Source organism: Colletes latitarsis, chromosome 3, assembly GCF_051014445.1.
Source record: "Colletes latitarsis isolate SP2378_abdomen chromosome 3, iyColLati1, whole genome shotgun sequence".
Classification (NCBI taxonomy): Eukaryota; Metazoa; Arthropoda; class Insecta; order Hymenoptera; family Colletidae; genus Colletes; species Colletes latitarsis.
In genome coordinates, this window is record NC_135136.1 from 36,363,993 (window position 1) to 36,384,835 (window position 20,843).

At 40.6% G+C, this 20,843-nt stretch overlaps 3 protein-coding genes across 8 annotated transcripts in view; 1 reads left to right on the forward strand and 2 right to left on the reverse strand.

Moving 5' to 3' along the window:
- Dlg1 (MAGUK family member discs large 1) overlaps window positions 1-20,843 on the forward strand; it is a 687,637-nt gene that overhangs the window by 39,942 nt on the left and 626,852 nt on the right. The gene's annotated exons all lie outside the window — the stretch shown is intronic.
- LOC143340743 (facilitated trehalose transporter Tret1-like) lies at window positions 12,805-14,515 on the reverse strand. Its single transcript, XM_076763018.1, has 2 exons — window positions 14,285-14,515; window positions 12,805-14,176 (listed from the first exon to the last, which is right to left on the reverse strand). Exons 1-2 carry the CDS (start codon window positions 14,352-14,354, stop codon window positions 12,861-12,863), a joined length of 1,386 nt encoding a protein of 461 aa, XP_076619133.1. The 5' UTR covers window positions 14,355-14,515; the 3' UTR covers window positions 12,805-12,860.
- Window positions 15,611-18,895, reverse strand: LOC143340744 (facilitated trehalose transporter Tret1). The gene is made up of 5 exons (XM_076763019.1): window positions 18,832-18,895; window positions 18,170-18,460; window positions 16,797-17,342; window positions 16,022-16,464; window positions 15,611-15,712 (listed from the first exon to the last, which is right to left on the reverse strand). Exons 1-5 carry the CDS (start codon window positions 18,893-18,895, stop codon window positions 15,644-15,646), a joined length of 1,413 nt encoding a protein of 470 aa, XP_076619134.1. The 3' UTR covers window positions 15,611-15,643.

The following is a 20,843-nucleotide window of genomic DNA, read 5'->3' on the forward strand; positions in this document are numbered from 1 at the left end:
AATCTTTTTCATTCTTTATTTTTAATTCTTTTTCCGATAAAATTGCATGTGTATGTTTTAATCATAAAAGTGCCGGAACACGGTTCGTTCAAAGGCTGCTTTGTCACTGACGTAATATGTGTTGTTGTTGTCGATTAACGTATCTAATAAATCGTAATCGGGACAAGGCTGTTGGTAGAGTGTGCTTTCATGGCCGTAAGACTTTTCAGAAAAACCAGATTACAAAACAATTTGTAGGATTATTCTTGAAATTTAATTGAACGTTTTCTTTGCGAAAAATTTACTGTTTTGCATCTTACAATAATACAATAATTTATAAAAAAATTTATATATTGTGGTGAATATTGGGTGAAGCTTACCGAGCTATTGTTATTAATTCATGAATCGTTCGTATCACTGAAATTTTTAATTTTTCATTGTGGAAAAGACCGTAACCATCTATAAATATTTCCAGCGAAAAGGGATTTAATAATTCGAAAGCATCAGCCTCGCTAGAGCCATTACACGTAATCCCAGAGAAACTCTTCTAAAAGCAAAGTTGGCCAGTGAAGCTAGTTAAGTGTACACCAAATGAGACTATCGAAAATATGTAGGCGAGCTTTTATAATTCTAGTTTGTATCCCTTATGCAAAATCGAAACTCACATATTTGGATATTTTTAATACGTCCAAAGCAAACTGAACGTCGTAAAAAATATATTTTTACTTAAATGCAATTTTTGGTAAAAACAGTCTCGCCTTCTAAAATTGGAATTTGAATTTCTATCACTGTCACTGTTCACTTGTTTGAAAAATGAATTCTTGACTATTTGCTTTTTCTTAACGAATCGAGAAGTGTTTGCAAAACTTTATCTCGATAGTTCACGAGAGTAGTCTTTGCAGAACGAGTCCTGCAGCTTCTAATTCACGATCAGTCATGCTATGACCGTAGAGATATAAACTTTTCGATATCTATATTTGAAGCACGCAAAGACGAGCATGTATAATCGACTTGTAAATGTACGTGAATCGAGATGCTGGCAAAGAACCGCGACACGGAAAGGTAATAACGTATCCCGTGTTACGATATGTTCTCTTTTTGAAATCTGAACACGGAGTAGCCACGCTTCCTGAATAGAGTTGAGTAGACTCTTGGCCCGTGGGCCTCGAGTGATTTCGTACTCGGGACGAAAGTTGAACGCGTTTCCGTGATACACAGACGCACCTGAAACGCGAATACTCTCGGCCCTATTGAAACTTCTTCTTTGAAACTCGTTTGCCATTTGCATAATTCGTGGTCATTACTGGATCAAAAGAAATCAACCCTTTTTTAGTGCACCGCAAGATTGCTGTGTCCGCGCTGTAAATGTTCGCTTCGATTTCATTGTAAATAAAATTCCAACGACCAAAAATCTATTCGTACAGCATGTAATTTCAGTGTATCTATATCTCCATTTGTTAATACATATCTGCAATAATTTCTGTGTAGAATCAATTTGTTGTAAGATAAACCTTGAGCAAAATTGTATTATAAAAAAATCGGCAAAATTAAAAAATTTCAAATCATTCTAAAAAAATTATTTTTGGTTGCAGGGGTCAGTTACAATAATTTTTGGTCATTACACATATCCCCGAATTCCTACGCGTTTTCGAGAAAAAAATTCCTTACCGAAAATACAATGTCTGACCATACGTTGATTGATTCCCCTTAAATTTCATGCGTATCTTTAAAAAATCATAACTCCTGAACGGATGGGAGGATTTTAATGTTTCAAAAAGCAAACTACGCGTATTTTAGTGAAGAATATGTAGAAATTCTAAAAATGATTTCTAAAATTGGACCGAGAAAATACATTGGATGTAAGTGTGTATATACTATCAGGCAACGACGCTTAAAGAAGAGGAAAGAATCCTCTGTTCTTTTTAATAATTCTTTGGGAGTATCCAATTAGAAAAACGTTGGAGTTCTAGTACAGATACTTTCGTCACAAAAGGAGGAACGAAATCCGCGCGTATTTCGAACGGGAAGCGAAGAAAGTATCAGGTAATTGATTTGCTCGATAGCGTGAAAATTGCCAATATGTTGAGAAGAAAAATGTTAGATTCCATTTGGTTCTAAGAGCCATTCGGAACGAAGGTTTATCGGTCGACATTTCAATCTATGGTGAAAACCTTTTACAGGATAATGCATCGTTTAGAAAAACGTAAATTGATACCTGTATATAATAAAGAGATATTTCTATCATTCTAAATAACTGTAAAGTATAATTGAGAACGAGAGAAAAATCGAGCAGCCCTACCTTGAACCCTTGTTCGAAATTTCCACACCGTTTGGAATATCGTTTTCTTTCGTTGCATCTGTTGGTCCGAGATACATTGTATTGCTGGAGAAATTACCGTCTGTTAACCGTGCACTCGAGAGTTCTAGAGACAAGCAAAGCTCTCGAGGTGCAAGTGGCGAACCGTGGAGTCTCTTCAGACTCCATCTAGCAGAGAACGATGTTGCTTTCATCGGTTCACAGCCCAAACTCGCTGAACCTTTTCCTCCCTGTGTCGTGTCCCTTCGGTCAGATCGTTTTCACGAACGCTGTCATTTTCGCGAAACGTTTCGAGAGTCGTCGAGCTGTTTCAAAGAAAACAATTCGTGGACTGTGCGTTGCGAGAACGCGAAAATTGCTAATGAAAAACCACACCTTGCAACGTACATACGTCCCTTTACGATATTTTCCCCTGCTTCAGAAGTTTCTCCAAGGGGTGAAAATGTTACTCGTTAGCGAGAAAATTTTCTTTTAATTCTGCGTAGCGTCGACGACCTGGGACTCTTTAGCTGAATCATTACGGTTCTTGATTCGTCAAGGGACGCTCGCGAACCCGAAAATTCAGAAAATTTTGAAGCATTGTGCCGAGCAATTTTCCTTTAAAAAGACTACCCTTTGAAAATGTAGACTTTTTTGTAATTAAACAACACGCGCAGTACGTTGCAACGTCTCGATTTATCTGTTTAAAAAACATAATGCTTTAAAATAAATTTCCGTGGAAATTATTGTTGCTCGCGTTTATTAAATTCCTGTAGTCGTTTGCATATTCGGTTGCTTTAATTTTCCTCCAGAAATATAGACGGTATTAAAGTAAATTTAACGACGGGAAATTATGTGACTTTCGGGGCTAAAATTAACATTTACAGAATCATCGGATTGCTTCCAATTACCATTTGCATCCTGCAGAATTTTGTACGTTTGTTTACGAGATGAGTGTGCTCGTAATTGCAACATCGAAGCACGGTTGTATCTTCGTCAAATAATTAACCGCGTCTGGGAGCGTAGTTTACAAAGTATCTATTACAAATCCTTCTTTCTCGTCGATGTTGTACCACCATGTTCTCCATTCGCGATTGTTACGAACACTTTGTTCGTCGAAATCGTGTCATTCCAAAAGTTATTGTTGATTTAACGATCCTTTTCATTCGTCGGCGCCATTTGTTTCTCTCGATTTCCATGTTCTACTGCAAATGCACTGTAATTGTTCCCGGTGGGCATGGATTCATGGTCGTGTCAGGGGTTAGAGGATCTGTATCCGCTATTATGCCATATTTCGAAGGCTCTACCGATCGATCGGAGCTTCTGTTTAAACGCTTCATACCGTGCATTGTAATTTACCTGGATTTCAACACTACTTTTTATTGCAGTATAATTAATTCCTCAAACTGTCGAAAAACTCTTCCTTTTCAATTTATGTTTTCCTAAACCAGTTTCTATCGATGCAATTTTAAAATTGAAAATTAAATCCAGAGGCTACGCCCCTTCTTCTTTCGTTAAAGTTTTTGTCAGAATAATGGCTGCTGATTAGATTTACCGTTGAACGTACACGGAATATATATTCCATATTCATGAGTCACGACGATCGTACATCGTCGATTAACGGTCAGTCTATATAGATTTTAGCATACAGTCAGACGTAGTCACTCAGCAATCAGTCTCTATTGATGGTCATTTAGACGGATTGCTTCGGTAGGTTAAATTGGATGATTAACATTTCGATTGTGGGTGATACGATGAGACGCTATTTGCCTGGATCAATGACATAAATTTATTTGAAACCGAGAGCAACGTTCGTCGCGTTACCATCCCGAAATTTTAATCAACGTTTTGCGCAACGTTGGCCACAGCAAACAAGGAGACTGCAAGAATCGGGATTTCGGGGTATTTTTCTCTCCGCGTTTCCCATCGCGTAATGTATAACGTGCCGTTGAAATATCGAGAGCATCGACCGTTCGAAATGCTTTCTATGGAAATTCGAAAATAGTAAACGTCACGGAATAGTGCATATAAAAAGCAAGGCTTGGAGATGGGATTGCGGTTGGAAATCGAATATACAGAATACCAGGTTCCCTTTAAAATGACCACCCAATTACAGTGGAACCTCGATTATTGCGTTGGAACCTCGATGATTGCACGGTGTCAACAAGTGGAGGGGATGGTCGCTAAGCAACAAGTAAAGTTAGACGTACTCATTTGATTACTCACCTCGATTATTGCAGGAATTTCCAGCCCTTATTTTTTGCAATTATCGAGGTACAACTAAAAGTGATTTACGTGTAACTTTGATGAAAAAGCAGCCCCTTTTCCTCCTGTATGTTGTAGAATGTATAATTATAATTCAGAACTTCAAAATTTGAAATCAAACCTGAAACTTATTTTTGTATTTGAAATCTGGGACCTCGACGAAGCTAAATTACATAGTTGACTTTTAATTTTAGAGTTCGAGAGCAGTTCAGGACACGTTATTAAATCATATATGTCTCGATGCATATTCATGTCAGTTGTACAAGAGCAAAGAGTATGCAAAACTCTGAAAGAAGGACATCTAAAAACATTTTCTTTGCAATATATTAGCCCCTTCGAAGCCTTCAAATTACGTATGAAATGTTCGTATCATCGTACCGTGGAAAGATAATTGGGTGGCTCGGTTTAGGCAGAGCACTCTGTGTGCTGGATATCCGTTTGTGAGGAAATTGCGACACCCACGGTATCGAAGGAGGGATAATTAAGGAGTTGCGTCACCTTAACGGCGACAAAATAGAGGGTGCATTTACGAATTTTCTGTCGTGAATAAAACATTTAGTAAAATCCAAAACGAAGTTTGTTACGTGTTCGTTAGATACGGTTATTATCACGTCGTAAGAATTGTTAAAAATTCAATAAATATTTAAAACTATGATATTTAAAAGGTGTATGTTCTTTTTAGAGAACAACGAGCTACGAGTTTTTCTCTATTATTCTTGAGGTTCTGCGAAAGTTTCCCCTTTCAAGCAGCTTTCGATCCCGCGATCCAAATGTTGCGCGCGATCGGGTTGGACGTTGAAATCTCCAGGGGATTTGGCATATTTCATCTTTCAGGTATAGTCGATGCACGCGAGGAGAAAGTCCAAGGAGGAAAAAGACGAAGAAAAGTTAGGATAGCCAAAGGAATATTCCCGCAGGCACCGTAACGTGTTCGTAGACCGCTTTCCGCAAGGGTAATCATATATGTAGGGAACGAAGTCCAGAGGCTACGGAATCGACGTGCCGGGACTATTTCACGATTGTTCGGTTCCTTTCCAACCATTATACGCCTGTTCATTTTTTGGCAATTATTACTAGACGAGTACATTTTTACAAAACACAAGTAACTATTATTAATCGAACATACTCGTAAAACAGAGACTAGAATACGCATTGCGTGTCTGTAAAAGTTAGCAATACTAATTCGTCATTGTATATTTACACGATCGAAACGAACGCAGTCAGTTAATAAAAAGTTAATAGAAACATTACGATGTACGCGTATTTGTATTTGTAACAAGCAGTGGATTGAACGTTGAATTTTGACGTTAGAAAAGATACAGGGCTAATTTCCAATAAAAGTGGAAAAAATTACTCGTATTAAAATGAGATCGTAGTCGTTAATTTCTCTAAGCCAGTGGTGCACAAAGCCCGCGCCCGCAGGCCAGTCGGCGCTTTCATTAAATTCATCCAGGCCCGCAAAATAAAGCTAAAAGAAAATTCAGAAATCTATATGGAAAACTACGGGGATGTAACTTGCAAATAAATTACATTCCAAGGCCGCGGTACGTTTAATTCAAACATGCAGAGTATGTTTTTAAAATGCAATATCACACAGTAATTAGCAACTTGGGGTAAATACGTCACTAAAAAATGTTTGTTGAGAGATTAATAGAAAGTACAGAATTTCTTGTCGCGGTACAAAATTTAACGAGTAAAGTATGCCAGCTGCGTTACGGAAACAGAAATCGATTCGAGGCTTTTAATTGGACAACTTTTTTTTATCCTTTATTGCAAAAATTTGTTAGCCCTTTTCGTTCTTTAATCACGGTGTCCAATAAGAATTAAAACCATCAGAGAAGTCAATAAGATGTAGGTCAGGCGGATGAACGATTACTATGGTATATTTAAATTCGCGATTCCATTAATTTAACTAAAGAATAAGATTTGCGGAACAACGGCGGAACTGGGTCACAGTGGTACGAGAAGATACGAAAACTTGAAGTTGGCGCAGGTATACTCGAAGAAAGATATAGAGACGCCCAGAGTGCTATGGGACCGACAAGCAATCCCTTGGGAGTCCTTGGTTCTACTTGTTTCCTGCAAGTTCATTTCGCTGGCATAAATATTCACGCGAACGTTGCTGTGTGGGCACCTGTGCTTCAACCCTTTTCTCCCCGCAGTCCACGAGTTGCCACGATCAATTTGTCGTTAGCCAACATTGTCGATTATCGGAATTAATGCAGACAAAACATTAAAATCGAAACAAGTACGATTTCCAATTTAAATCTTCGCTGCATCGTTGTCAACCTGTTACGAGTATATTAACGTTTCGTAAAAGTCAATTTGGTTGCAAAATGTTTACACTAAAAGTAATCTCTGCGTGGGTGGTGGGTTAATGTCCAATCCATTTCGTTTTTGCGAATGTTTTCGAGGGGTACGATTCTGTTAAAATGATAATCGATGATTTACAAGGCTAATAGGAAGGAGTTAGTCACACGCTCTTAAACAAATGGTGTCTGGAAACTCGGTGGTTGGGGCCAGGAAAGACCCAGAGGGTTAAGCTTAAAATATACTCTTATATTTTTAACTATAACTTCGTCGATTTTTTGAATATTCTGTTAAAACTTTCACAGAATATTCTTCGTATTATGTACGATTAAATTGATGAAGTGGATTTTATCGAACTCGTAAAGGCGTGGAATTTCTTGAAGGGAAAAACCGAGGTCTGGGAAGGAGCGTCCTGCAGGTTTCGGATGTTCGATGCACCGTGTACCATCGACCGGACAAAATGTAGGCTAGTAGTATGTCACGGAAACGCCGGAATTGGTTGGTCGCCAAGTCGCGGATAGTCAATGGAACGTAGATAGGAAGGGGAACGAACCGCGGTCCGTAACCTAAATTCTCAGCGCAGCGACTTCCAGCGAGCCCTTTGAAGCAGCCTGTACTGCTTCCGGTGGATCAATGATACTCGTGGCTAACTGTACATCGTGTTGTACTTCGATATACCATATCCGATACGTGGAAAACATATTCCAGCGTACGGACGTTCCGCGAGAGATAATCGAAACAAAAAACAAATTCCGAAAGCCAGCGTTCGCGTATCGGGCTGTCGAAGATACTATTTTTTCGATTTTGACAAACCCAGGCTCGATTTCACTCCTCGTTCCATGTGTCTTTTGTTAACCCTTTTTCCGCCTCGATGTTCGAACGCGATTCGATAATTATTCTCCTTTCGTTAGAATATCAACGTGCTCGAAAATTCGGATCGATCGAGCGTGGAATTTATATGTATAGGAGAATATCGATTCGACCTGAATAATATTTCATTGTACACGGTATTTTCGTTTCATCAGTTACGCCAGTTTACTATCGCGGAGCAAAACAATCGTGGAACTCAGGTAGTCAGCCCGTGGCAGCTGGCGCGGTCGATTCTAGGAATCCTTGGTCCTTTCAATTAGTTTAAACGTTCTGTTTATATTTTGTCCCGGAAAGAGCCGTGCTTCTTCTTCGAAACAACGTTTCGTCGAAAGGCAAATCACGTTCGAGCGAGACCCAAATTATCGTTACCGCGGAACGATCGACAAGGAGAATCCGAAAAATCCTTGAGCAGACAGTCGATTTACCGTCGTTGCTGGTTGTAGACGGAAATTCGCTGAGCGGGGACATTTTACATTTATCGAATATTCGAGACTGTGTATCCGTGGCGTGGCTTCAATCGACCGTTCATTACGAAAACATCAGCTTTAAGTGAGTTAATAGTTTTAAAAAAATTAATTTACAAGTTCGAAGGTAGCTTTCACCCCCTGAATATTCATATCTGCCGATGGGGGAGAATACGTGCCTCGAATTCCATAAAAATTCCAAATTGTCGATTCTACGTGTCATCGTTATTCATTATTTACGTTTTATATCTTCGGTCTTTTCACTTTTCAACATTCCGGCAAAGTTTGTTCGTAGCGTGGCATATCTCGAATGCATGTGAATTGTAGACGTTTGTAGTTATGTTAAGCCTAAACGTAAGTGCACGGGCATAATACTGCACTTCGGAAGAGTACCTAAGGCAATCGTTTTCCACCATTGATCCAGGCGGTATATAATTGTTGATCCTCTATAGCGGTGCCCGACAACCTGCGGCTATTTAGCTAAATTATCGCAGCTCTTGATCCGTGTGAAATTATTTAACTCAAATGCTCATTCAATAGAGGAAATACCTAAAATAAGATACGAATATTTAGAAGCTGAAACTACCCACTACAAAGCTCCCATTTCATTAATTTACATAATGTCTAGCTTTAAGTATTGTGATATTAGAGAAATACAATTTTGACCCGTAATAATATATTTTTTAGTATCAAGAATATAATAGTGCATCTTAAAAATTCACGTAAGAATTAATTCTTACCCCATTATGATGTATAACTGACTTAGTAAATGAAATAGCGGTTTCATTTAGAATCCCTGGGCCAAAGAACGACGATTGGCCAAGCCCACTCGGATAAACAAAATAATTTCGACTCGAAGATTCGATTTTCGACGCAAGTTGATTTTGCTTGTATCTTTGCTCGGGTAATGAGGGCGTTGTCGCGTGGAAACGAGAAAGCGTCGCAGGTTGTCGCGATCGGAGGCGTTTCAATTGGCGAGAGCATTGTACGCGCGATCTTTTGATTTTTACGGCCGATCAGATGCCCGTTTCGCGAGAGCAGTTCGAGGAAGAAAACAGAGGGACGGAATCCCTGTTTCTAAGTAGAAAGACGATCTCCTCGAGGTTCGTTGAATTTTAAGGTCCTCTTTCCAACGATGGTGGCTGGATATGGAGGAGAGAAGGCTTCGGGGAAACTTTGTCGATTGCCGTGGCACGAAGGGTTATTGCATTGCAAAATTGTTTTCGGAACTTCTTTATTGACTGAAACTTGGAGGCATTCCATTATTGCACGTCGTATATATGATTCTTCTCGCGCCTCGACGTTATACGGGAACGTTAAAAGGAAAGGTTCACGATCTTAGGAACACGTAAGCACTCCGGGGGATAAAAAGAAGAAGCTTAACTCTTCGCCGTGGAGGTATTTGACCCGTTAACCGGGGAAAGACGAGCTAACTCGTATCGAAAATGCTCCTGCGTTTGGCAAGTCGGTGCTAACTTGTCGCCGGATGTTCGGTAATTACGCTTAGTGAAATTTCTATTTTATTCGTGTGCACGAGAATTTAAACCCCTTTCCATCTGCTCGAATCTAATCGAACGTTAGAGCGTGCAGAAATATTTAAATTAGTAAAATACAGCGGTCGAATACTGTCGTCGAGCAAACCTATTTACATTCGGCTGGAATGGAACCGGTGCAATAATTTCCATCGGTAACGCGTGCGTGTCGTTGTGTTGTATATCGCTTAAAGACTCCTGTCGAGGTAAATTAAGCCACCGTGTCCGGTTTAGACTGGAGAAATGTATGGTACAGGTCCGTTTTTGGCCCAACAACCAAAAGCTGGCTCTTATCGATTTCGAGTGACGCGACAGTAATCGGGACGAATGGTCCTTGGAAGTTCGTTTCCTAAATGACGAACGACGAACGTGGGGTATTCGGGTGCTAACAATGATTTAAAGAGGTACGTTTCGGTGCCTTTTAGGAGTTATTGGGCGTCGATAAAACGCGCACGAGTCCTGTATAGATTTAAATTATGGCGTACTCGTACGAAACGATTTCGTTCCGTGATTAGCACATAGGTCGACCAGGAATAATTAACTTGGTTTAGTCGCAGACTTCAAAGCGTTCAGGGGTTCTCTAATAGACACGGACACGATTAAGACAGTGTTCGAGCAATCATTTTTTATTTTTAAACGACAGAACTTAAATATTACAGTCGTTACAGAATTTTATTTGCATTTTGCGAGTAAACTCGCTGCAAAGCATGCTGTCCATCAATCTGAAACGCAACGTAGGAGTTGAATTGCGATCCGCAGGGACGGAAAGTTGCATCGAGCAGCCATTTCGTTTCACTCTGACTGTAAAAGGTTTTGACTAAGCTGTCGTGCCCCGAGACAGTCTTTTCCCCAAGTTCGTATCGCGGATCATCCGCTGATCAACTCCCCCCAACTATTATCAGGGCCAGTAACAAAGGCGTTTTTATTTTCACTCGTCTCCGCCCCCCGTATCGTCGATCGTAAATCGTCGCGGAAGCTGCGAACGTCAAGAAAGCTTAAGTGTCTTTTTAACGCGCTCGAGCAGGTCGAAAGTAGATCCGCGATGCGTCGGTTTTACGATGAAAACCTCGCGCGTGTGTCTTGCGACTCCGAAGAAAGCCAGCGATGTACAATGCGCGCCTTCGAGCGTACAATTTCCGCGGCTTTGTCAAGAGGAGCGTTTATATCCGCGCGGGCGATAAACTATCTCGTTTGTCCCGGAGAAGGGTTTAAGGTGACATCGGACAACTTCATGGCTCTACCCCTGAAACGAAGAAATGCATTTCATTCGACTGCATCGGTTCGCGTTGCGAGTTTATGGCCCATCCCGACCGATCTTGTATTTAGATTGTACACGAGCCAGGCGGCCATTAAACGCCATTGGTACGGAACGAGCAATTAAAATGCAATGTTAAATAGAATATCCTTTGGGGAAGGTGTCGTGAATTAAGTTTTAAATTCGTAAAACGAAAAAACAGAATTAAAGCCTAGATAGCGTTTTATGGGATTCGAAAGTGGGGACTTCGAGTTTCGAGTCGAATTCTGAAATCGTTAGTTATTATTCACAAAATTATGGGACTTGGAAGTCCGCTATTTTCTTGAATTTCGTTCATCTGTGCATTAATAACAGCCACCGAACCGCTATCCCGGCGCTTCATGCTCGATAGAATATCGAACGGCCTCGTGAATATTCCGGTTTATTTCCGAGTAGCGATCGGTTCTTTACGACATATTTTTTACGTCCACTAAATCATAACGATCGTTTGGACGAAAGAGTAAAAAGTCACAAAGAAAGTCCGCCGCGCTGATAACAGAAAGGAAATGCATATTTCATCGTTTCATGAAAGCGTTTTCTGATCCTTCAATCTGGATCTCACAATGGACACGATATTAATTACAATAATTCCTATAATCCTTTTCTCGTTGAATGATTCTCTTGCAATCGGCTTACCGTAAATTCAGATCCCTCGATGCAAGAACTTAGCAATAATAGTATATTACAAGGCACAGTTATTGATTCACACTGTTTTTATGAGCATAATTGACACTGCAATGAACTCAACGTTACGTGTGCTCGTATTTATTATAAAATATAATCCCTTCGGAGACGCTTGAGTAATCTCGTTGACGTTTGATATGCGACTGAAAAAATATTTCACACGGTATAATAAATAATTTTTATATCCTGTCGGAATCAGATATCGATGCTTCGGTTTCTGTAATGTTTAACTCGTCAGCAACGGCTCCGTAGCAGATAAGGTTGAGTCCAATTTTCCACAGTGCCGCCATGGGACCACGGCATCTTTAACGCTATTCGCGTAGCCAGTGCCGTTGAAATATCGTCTTGTAAAATATGAAACTGGCCGAGTTCCATCGTCGACGTTACGACGGCGTACGTCCGCCCCAAAGAGAAATAGCTACATCGTTTCTCGGTTAAGAAAAGAATGGGGAGGCAAAAGAACAACAGACGTCGCGACCTCTTCTTCTATTATTATTTGAGAGCTTCGTTCGTCTTTTTTGGATTTACTGGAAAATTCTTCGCGATGCGCTTTCGTCGAATGATATATCTGTGTGGTCTGCGGAGACGCAGAAGGAAACACCACATAAGACTCGGCCAGAAAGTTGCGACCAGTTTTACGACAGTATTTATTTAAAAACCGATTTCGGAAGCAATCTTATCTAGGATCGAGTATTATCTTTACAAAATTCATGTATTTACAATTTCGCACGTTACCCGTACGAACAAGGATTCTTATCATACAATGAAACGTTTCCGCGTCTTAATCGTTATCTCGAAATCTCTGTGGTATACAGGGTGGTCTACGAAACTAGGCCAAGCCGTAGCGTTAAAATATCAGAAGATAAAAACTTTTTCATTCTCTATAATAAATTTAAAGAGTAGAATTTTAGAGGAGAGAAAATTTAATTTTACCTAATAAAATTGTTCTCTTCTATTGTTTCAAGACCACTGCTTGGCTCATATGTATATACACAGTGAGTCGTTTAAGAGTCGCCTATACTAACTCGCATTAAATGGATGAAAATTAAATTAAATTTTGTAGAAATAATTCATCAGGTCACCTGGTGATCAACGTACGTTTAATGGAAAAGTTTTATTCTATATTTTCGATTTGTTTCGTTTAAACGTTTATCACTGAAACACGTCTATTTGCCCTTCAGTAGTTTGCGTTGAATTTCCTGCAAAGACAATCCCTTCGTCTCGGGCACGGCAATGAGCGTGTAGGGCACGGCCGTTAATACCGTCAATCCGTAAAAGAGAAACACATACTTTTCGGTTAGCAGACCTAACAGAGGCAAATAAGTGGTCGTTGCTATGAAAGAGAAGAGGCCGGCGGAACTGCTGCCGAAAAACGCCACTATGCATTTTTGGTGGGGCGGAAATAACTCGCTCAACACAGCGGGTGGCACAGGAAGCATACCCACGAAGACCATCATGTAAAAGAAAACCATCGCGAAGATCGATGTTCCTTCCAGTATCTTTGGATCGATATCGTAGTCCAATAAATGGAACACAACGGTCAATAGGCACAAAGATATCGAGATACCGATGCACGATATTATCATAAGGAACTTTCTCCCGAATTTGTCCATGAGAAACACGGACAGAACGGATCCAACGATTCCAAACGTCATCACTATTATCACTATTTGCGACGGTGGTATCGTGGTGACTTTGGCCATCGTTAGAATCGGCTCCATGTAGAACAAGATATTATTGACGCCGCTCAGTTGACTGAACATCATCAGGATCAGGAACATGAACAACGATTTTCTGTATTGCTGTATCTTGAACTCTTTCAAAGTAGCCAGGATCGGTTGATTGCCGAGGTCCTCGATGAAGTTTCGAAGCACCACGAATTCCATTTCCACGTCGCAACCGGGATGGTACCAGCGAATCGACGCCTTCGCTTTCTCGTCCAGCTTCTTTCTGATGAAGTGATGGGGGGATTCCGGCAGCCAGATGAAGAGGATCATGAGCAGAATGCCGTGCACCAGACTGATCGTGCTGGATATCGGCATGGACAAGTACGCTCCCATGATGCTCATGAGAAAGTTTCCGAACGGTATGCCAGTCATGCCAAGAGCGACCAGTGCTCCTCGGATGCTGGGATCCGCTATTTCGCCCACGTAGAGGGAGAAGCAGCTGAAGGCCATTCCGAGGGTCATGCCGCCGAAAACTCTGGCTACGTAGAGCCACACGACGCTATCCGCCACGATCTTGCACGTCCAGCACAACGTCACCGCCACCAGTGTGACCAGAATCGTCGTCTTGCTGCCTAAATAATTGACGCACAATGAACCTATAACGGCCCCGGCGATTCTACCGACATTCAGCAACGATACCACCCAGGACACTTCCGTTAATGTGAGCACGAATTGCGAATCCGGCGACATTAACAGCGGAATGTACGGAGAAGACCAGCTCGCCATCATTCCCGGTTGAACCATCACCAGTGCAACTGCGATCAAGTTAGACGATTACCATTTCGAATAGGATGTAACACGGTCGGAAAGTCGTCGAAGGAAATCTGTGTTTTAGTAATTAAAATTATCGGTGATTTATTTACCTCCGATGCCAGCGATCCATTGCGGCCATGTCGCGTTTCTGGACAGCTTAGCATTCGTTTCCTGGACCATGATTATACTTTTCGAGGCATCAACCGACTGATATTAGACGTATTTGCATCGGAAGAATATGCCTTCATAAGCACGATGGAAGATTAAGTTTACTTCTAAACGATAAGATAACGGATGTGTACATTATTGCGTATCACCGTTTCTCGACTAATAACATGCACATGTGGACGGGTTTCGATGTTGGTTTTAGATTTTAGGGAAGAGTTGATCGAATTAAATTAGACGACGGTTGCGAGGGTCGGTATTAATATCTATTTTTCGACGAAGTGTTATCGTTAAAGAAGTTAATTCGCGTTACTGACGATGTTTTCATAATATCCCGACAAATTAACAAAGTAGTCGTAACAAACTTTGCTAGCTTGAAAGGCGGAAATCGCTTTTGTTTCTTCGTCGTGATCGATGCACATCGCGACGTCATACAGTATAGTTTGGAAAAATTAGTGGCAAATATGGAATATTTATTCTAGTGTCAGACTCCCTTTAAATAAGAATTTATTTGAAATTGTTGTTTACAATGGAGTGCAGGTTTCCATTGTTTTCTTTTTGTAACTCATAATTCAACGGGTCTTCCGAACCAGACTCCATTAGTATATTAACATTAAAAAATGTCGAAGTATAGTAAATATGCTCCAGAGTTCTCCTTTAAAATTTGAAATTATTCGCGGTTGTCCTTTTCTCGAAAATAATTCTCACGCAACACCGTGCTTCCTGCTTGCCAGTAATAATGCCTCCCAACGCGTTGATCGCTAGATCAAAGCCGTGAACATTTTTAACAGGCTAAAATTTTGTTTTTGCATAAACTGCATAACTTAAAATGTATCGTAAGAATGAATTCTGTGACTTCGTGAATTTTTTTTAGCTTCTCGGTGAAAAGTCCTGTCAACCATATATTAGTGACAGTGTCAGTCAATGTATCAAAGAGTATTTATGTTTGAGGGATCTTTTATAGTAATCTGTGTGTTTGTCAGAATCCATTGTATATTGACTAGGTATATCAGAACACTCTATAAATCAAGAAATCTTATTTCGATAAGATAAGGTACATGTAGTTCCATAGCAAATACGCGCGACTATTATGAGATGCACAATTACATTTCATATTTTCGTGTTTGCAAAATGAATTGTACGCGAAACTGTACAACGATCGTTTTTATTCCGTATAATACACACGTATGTGTAATACAATTCCCACTTGCTCGTAAATAATATCATTAATCTCTTCAATCGACAGAGTATTGATTTGCACGCTATCATTCTTTTTTATTGTTGCTATTACGTTATGTTCAATTTTAAATTCTGCGAGTCGCAGGTGCGGGTTCTTGCGCCTCATAATCGACAGTTAACATTTCTTGAATTTCCTGAAAACATCATTAATCATACAACCATCGACACTACTTTTAAAAAGTCTTGTAAAGATTTTCTAAGATTTTGTAGAAGCTACCCTATATTTTATAAATATTATTTCACAAATACTTACGTAATTTAGTTAACTCATTAATCACGTTGAAATTGACATTAATTTCTATAAAATGTGGCGACGAATTGATTCAGTTATAAATCATAAAAGATTTTCTCTGGATAGTTTTGTATCCAACAGTGAGTCTCAGAACCAATGCAGTAATCGGGTAGAACGTTGAACGAGGGTGTTAAGATTAGATTGAAATTACCTGTAGGGTCTTCCCTTTAGTTTCCGGGACATTGAACACCGAGTATATGAGGCCAAGAGTCATTAGGATCGCGTACATCCAGAAAACATAAGTCTCCGACATCAGCACGGATAAGGGATGAAAAGTTTTGCTGCTGATAAAAGCGAACAACGCGGACGTGAAGCTGGCCATGAATCCGGCTATGCTCTTTAAATCGGATGGGAAAAGCTCCGCGAGCATCGTGCTGGGAACTGGCGCCACTCCGATGGATATCAACGTGTAAAGCATCATCGCGAGGATCGTCATCCACTCGAGATTTTTCGCGTTGTAATTATGGTCCAGCAGCAGGAAGTGTAATCCCAGAAGGATCATCGCGATGATTATACTGATGCACGATATTGCCATCAGAAGCCTTCTGCCACACCGATCCATGAGATAAACGCCAACCCAACCGACGATTATACCTGTGCACGTATGCGACGCTCAGTATCGATTCAGAACGCGCGAAACAAACGGCAGTTAGCCATATTCTGTCTCTGATTGCGAAAACACTCGAGGACCTTAAAATCCCGTGATACAGATAACGTTGAATCTGGTCACCAGTGTCTCTGGCACATTCTAATCTAACGCTGGAACTGTCGACCACTTATGTGCACGAGATTCATATTATTCGTATTAAAATCTCTCAATTGTTCGGATCATCGAGGGACAGTATATTAAAATTGAGAAGTTTTCAAATATTTCAAAAGGGTCGACAGTCGTTATAAAAATTAGGTACATAATTTTTGCAAAATACCAAACACTCCAGAGAGTATCACGACGTCCGATGGTCTCATCCCCGTTACTTTCGCCTTAGTGACTATGACTTCCATGTAGAAGACGATGGTGTTGAGTCCACTGAGCTGCATTATTATGAACAGGATCATGACCATGATGAATATTCGTCTGTTCCTCCTTTCGATGACCTGTTTGAGTTTGTCGAGAAACGTGGTGGATCTCGCGGATTGAACGAACGCTTGGATGATCTTCAGTTCCTCGCCGACGTTCGATTTTCTGTGGTACCATTGGATCGTTCTCTTCGCCTCCTCCATGTCGTCTTTACGGACGTAGAAATACGGGGACCGTGGCAGAGCCAGGAAGAACCCGATGTACATAACGTTCAGAATCAAGCTGATGATCGCGAACCACGTCATCGATATGTGACTGCCCATCGTGTTGCCAATCAGCATTCCAAATGGCATTCCGTTGATTATCATGGCGACCAACGAACCACGGATATTCGGAGTTGCAATTTCCCCGATGTACAGGGAAAAGGAACTGAAGAAAACGCCGAAAGAAATTCCTACCAAGCGATCGGGAAATGAAAATATATTACGAAAGCAAGAACGAAACTTCGAAAATGGTTTGGTACTCGTCGAAATCAATATATTCTTTAACATTTGTCACTTTGAGTGGAGATAAAATATTCTAGACCTTATTTTTCGTCCAATACAACTGATAGTTTATTTCGAAAAACGTAAATGAATTTTCTTCGAGAGCTCTAGCTTTCATAAAACAAATTTACGATCCCCTTCGGTGGTAAACAAGATCATTCTTCATACGATAATTGATTCCTGAAGCAATTAACCGGAAAGTCGTTTCGTCTGGGTTAAGTCTGGCAGAACAAACATTTCCAGTTATTGTTAAGTTCAAACACATGTATATATTCCGGACAAATGTTTGTTTCTCGGAGGAGCACTTAGAACAGTCATCTCTCATAATCGCGAAGGGACGCGTCCCAGGGAGACGGAGTCTAATAGTTGCTCTCCTATGGCAACAGACTTATGATCAATTTGCTTTGCTCAGCCGTTTCGCCGACTTTCTGAGCAATTTTCTGATTAATTACTTCGGAAACAGTCGTAGGAAGAAGACGAGGATGCTACACTTTGATTAGACGAGCCGTGTTCGCGTTATTACATTCCAAACTTTAGCTGTGTTTATTGCAACTCTCACGACTCGATTAACTATTCCTTGGACTTAATTTATTTCAACTAGGAAAAGAAATTTAATACGGAATCTATTAATTCACAATGTGTTTGTTGGTTGACTGAGATTTATTGGTTAGAAATGTTTATTTTTCGACAAGTACAGTGACCATTTTCGAACAGCGTAAAAGATGGGGATGCTTACCCGAGGAAAATCTAGAGACATAGAGCCACACGGCGGAATTGGCGCATAATATGCAAATCCAGCCCAGCAGTAAGGGCCCACCAGCCGATAAAAGGGCCCTTTTGCTTCCAAAATACTCCACAATAACCGAACCAGCGCATGCCCCAAAAAGACGTCCCAATGGCAACAGCGAGGCCACCCATGACGCTTCGTGTTCCGTCAAATACAACGACGAGCTCTTATCAGTCAGTTGCGCGATGTAAGGCGACGTCCATCCAATCACGAGTCCCAAACTGATAGATAACACGGTCACTATGGTAAAATTCTCAATTGATGTCGTACAAATATTTGTTACGCGATTTGTATTATGGTATGCAAAATGCTTGGAACTCGAGCCTAGATCAATCTGATCTCAAACTATATAAGATTTTAAATGGCAAACATTTATTTAGGAATAATTCACAAAGAATTCAGTTTGTCTTATTTAACCTCATTTTTTAATTTTAATCGTATAATTGTTCGACCATGTTTATAGAAAGTGTTAGAAATTTTCGATACGTAAATCAAGGTTACATTAGATGAATTCTTATTTTTGGAAAGGCTTTGACAGCTATCGGAGAACCAAGAATTTTTGTAGCACTCCCGAACCTATGATTTGCAGAAATTTGCAAACGTTCGCTAACCTGTCAAGCAGGCAGCCCACTGTGGCCACACTCCAAGCAAAGTTTCCACTATTTTCGGCGGCATCGGTTTAACGAGCGAAGCAAATAGTCTGATGGGTCCTGCTTTCCTGTCGCCGCGGCAAATCCCTTCTCGCAATTGATTTATATTTTCTTGTTTTCTCAATACATTTCTTGCCGTTTGGTCTTGCAAACATGTGACGTTCACAGTCTAAACAACGGGACATTATTCGCTGAAACGTCATCGCTGTCATGAGATACGAAAATCGCACATCTTCACGTGCAATATTTCAATCGAGATTCGCGTTCGCGCGCTGTTGCTGGCCCCTCGTACTCTCAGTTTATTGAACAATATCATTCTTTTTTCTATTGAGAAATTACGAGTTATATCATCACTTTCGTTCAAACAGTCGTCGGTAAAATTCAGTGTATCTTTGACGGCTAATAATAGTAAATAGAAAGGATTCTGCGGATATTGTACAGCAATTTTTTTTCTATTGAGAAATTACGAGTTATAACAGTTCTGAAAAAAATTGTTATCATCGCTGTTATTTAAGCAGTCGTCGATAAAATTCAGTGCATCTTTGACGGCTAATAATAGTAAATAGAAAAGATTCTGCGGATATAGTACAGCAGTTTAAAGTTCGCGTAACGCGAGACCGTTTTTTCAGATGGTGAAAATAGCGTTTCATCTGGGAACGTGAAATATCCGTGTATTGTTAACAAAGTGCATTCCGGAATGCACTGGTCGTGCAGACGCGCGCGCAGAAGGTGTGGAATTACTCGGGGAAAAACATTAATGCGCTCGCTACTCACCGCGTCTGAAAATCCTTGCACTCCCTCTGTTCGTAATAGATGTTTATTTTTGCTTCCTGGTCATGGTTGCATTCTTTCAGCGGGTACATTGTACCGCGCGATTTTTTTACTTTTTCAATCTTCCGAAAAGGTACACGCGACGCAAAGAGACAAACGCAATCTTGGGTAATCGATTAAATTATATAAGAAAAAACGAAACGATCTTTTAGAAGAATTCATAAATTCCGAAATAAGGATTTATACTTTTAAGATAGATTTGTTTCGTTTATATTGCTCGTAAGTAACGTTAATTCCAGTAAATTTAGAGCAACGTTTGCAATATTTGAGTGAAATTTGCACAGTCATCGAGCTAATTTCGGAGTAATTTCTAACGCTTTGCCATCTTGTATGTCATTATCTTTGGGTATACGAAGCTCTATCGCCGTGGAGAAGCTAATTTAAATATTTATGGGCTCGCCGGGGATGACCCCTCGTCGGTATTTATTCAAAACGACAACAGGTACCGGAAGTGGCGGAGTGTCGGGGCTACAAGGATTGGTTCTGTATGCTGCAGAACTCGTTCGGTTTAGCAACAACGGGAGTAGGTAGCGAAATTCCTTTGGAAGTTAGACGGTTGTAGGTCCCTTTTGTGTCTTACTTCTGTCCATGTAGATCAGAGGGGCTAACTGTAGCCGCATTTCGGGCGAGGCATCGCGCGTTTTCAGTCCGTGGCAGTTATTTGGCGTCCCTCGGGGCAGTCCGGCGCAATCTGGGAACTTCAATATTTGATACATGCGGTCGGTTGTATGGCTCGGGTCTTCGAACTAGTTTCGCCGCGTGACTTGATGACGTGCAAATTGGATTACTTGCCCTCGGGAACCGTATAATTGAATTTGACCAGGTGTGCTTATCATCGAATGCGACTGCGATCTGATCGAAGGTATGCGGCCCTGATTACCAGCGAGTTAAGAATGTCGAAAAACATTCCCGTCGCACCTGGGAACGAAGAATCGAGAATTGTTTGAGTTTACACGAGTATTTAACGCGTATCTGTCGCGTACGATTCCGCGGATCGAGCTTGATTTACGATCTACCGACATGTATGCTATAACCGTACGATCTTATCCTCGAGATTCTAGTTTCGCTCTGTCGCACAATATCGCAACATCGAGTGCACGCTGAATATTTTTCGATTTTTGTATAATCCAATTTCTTTCTTT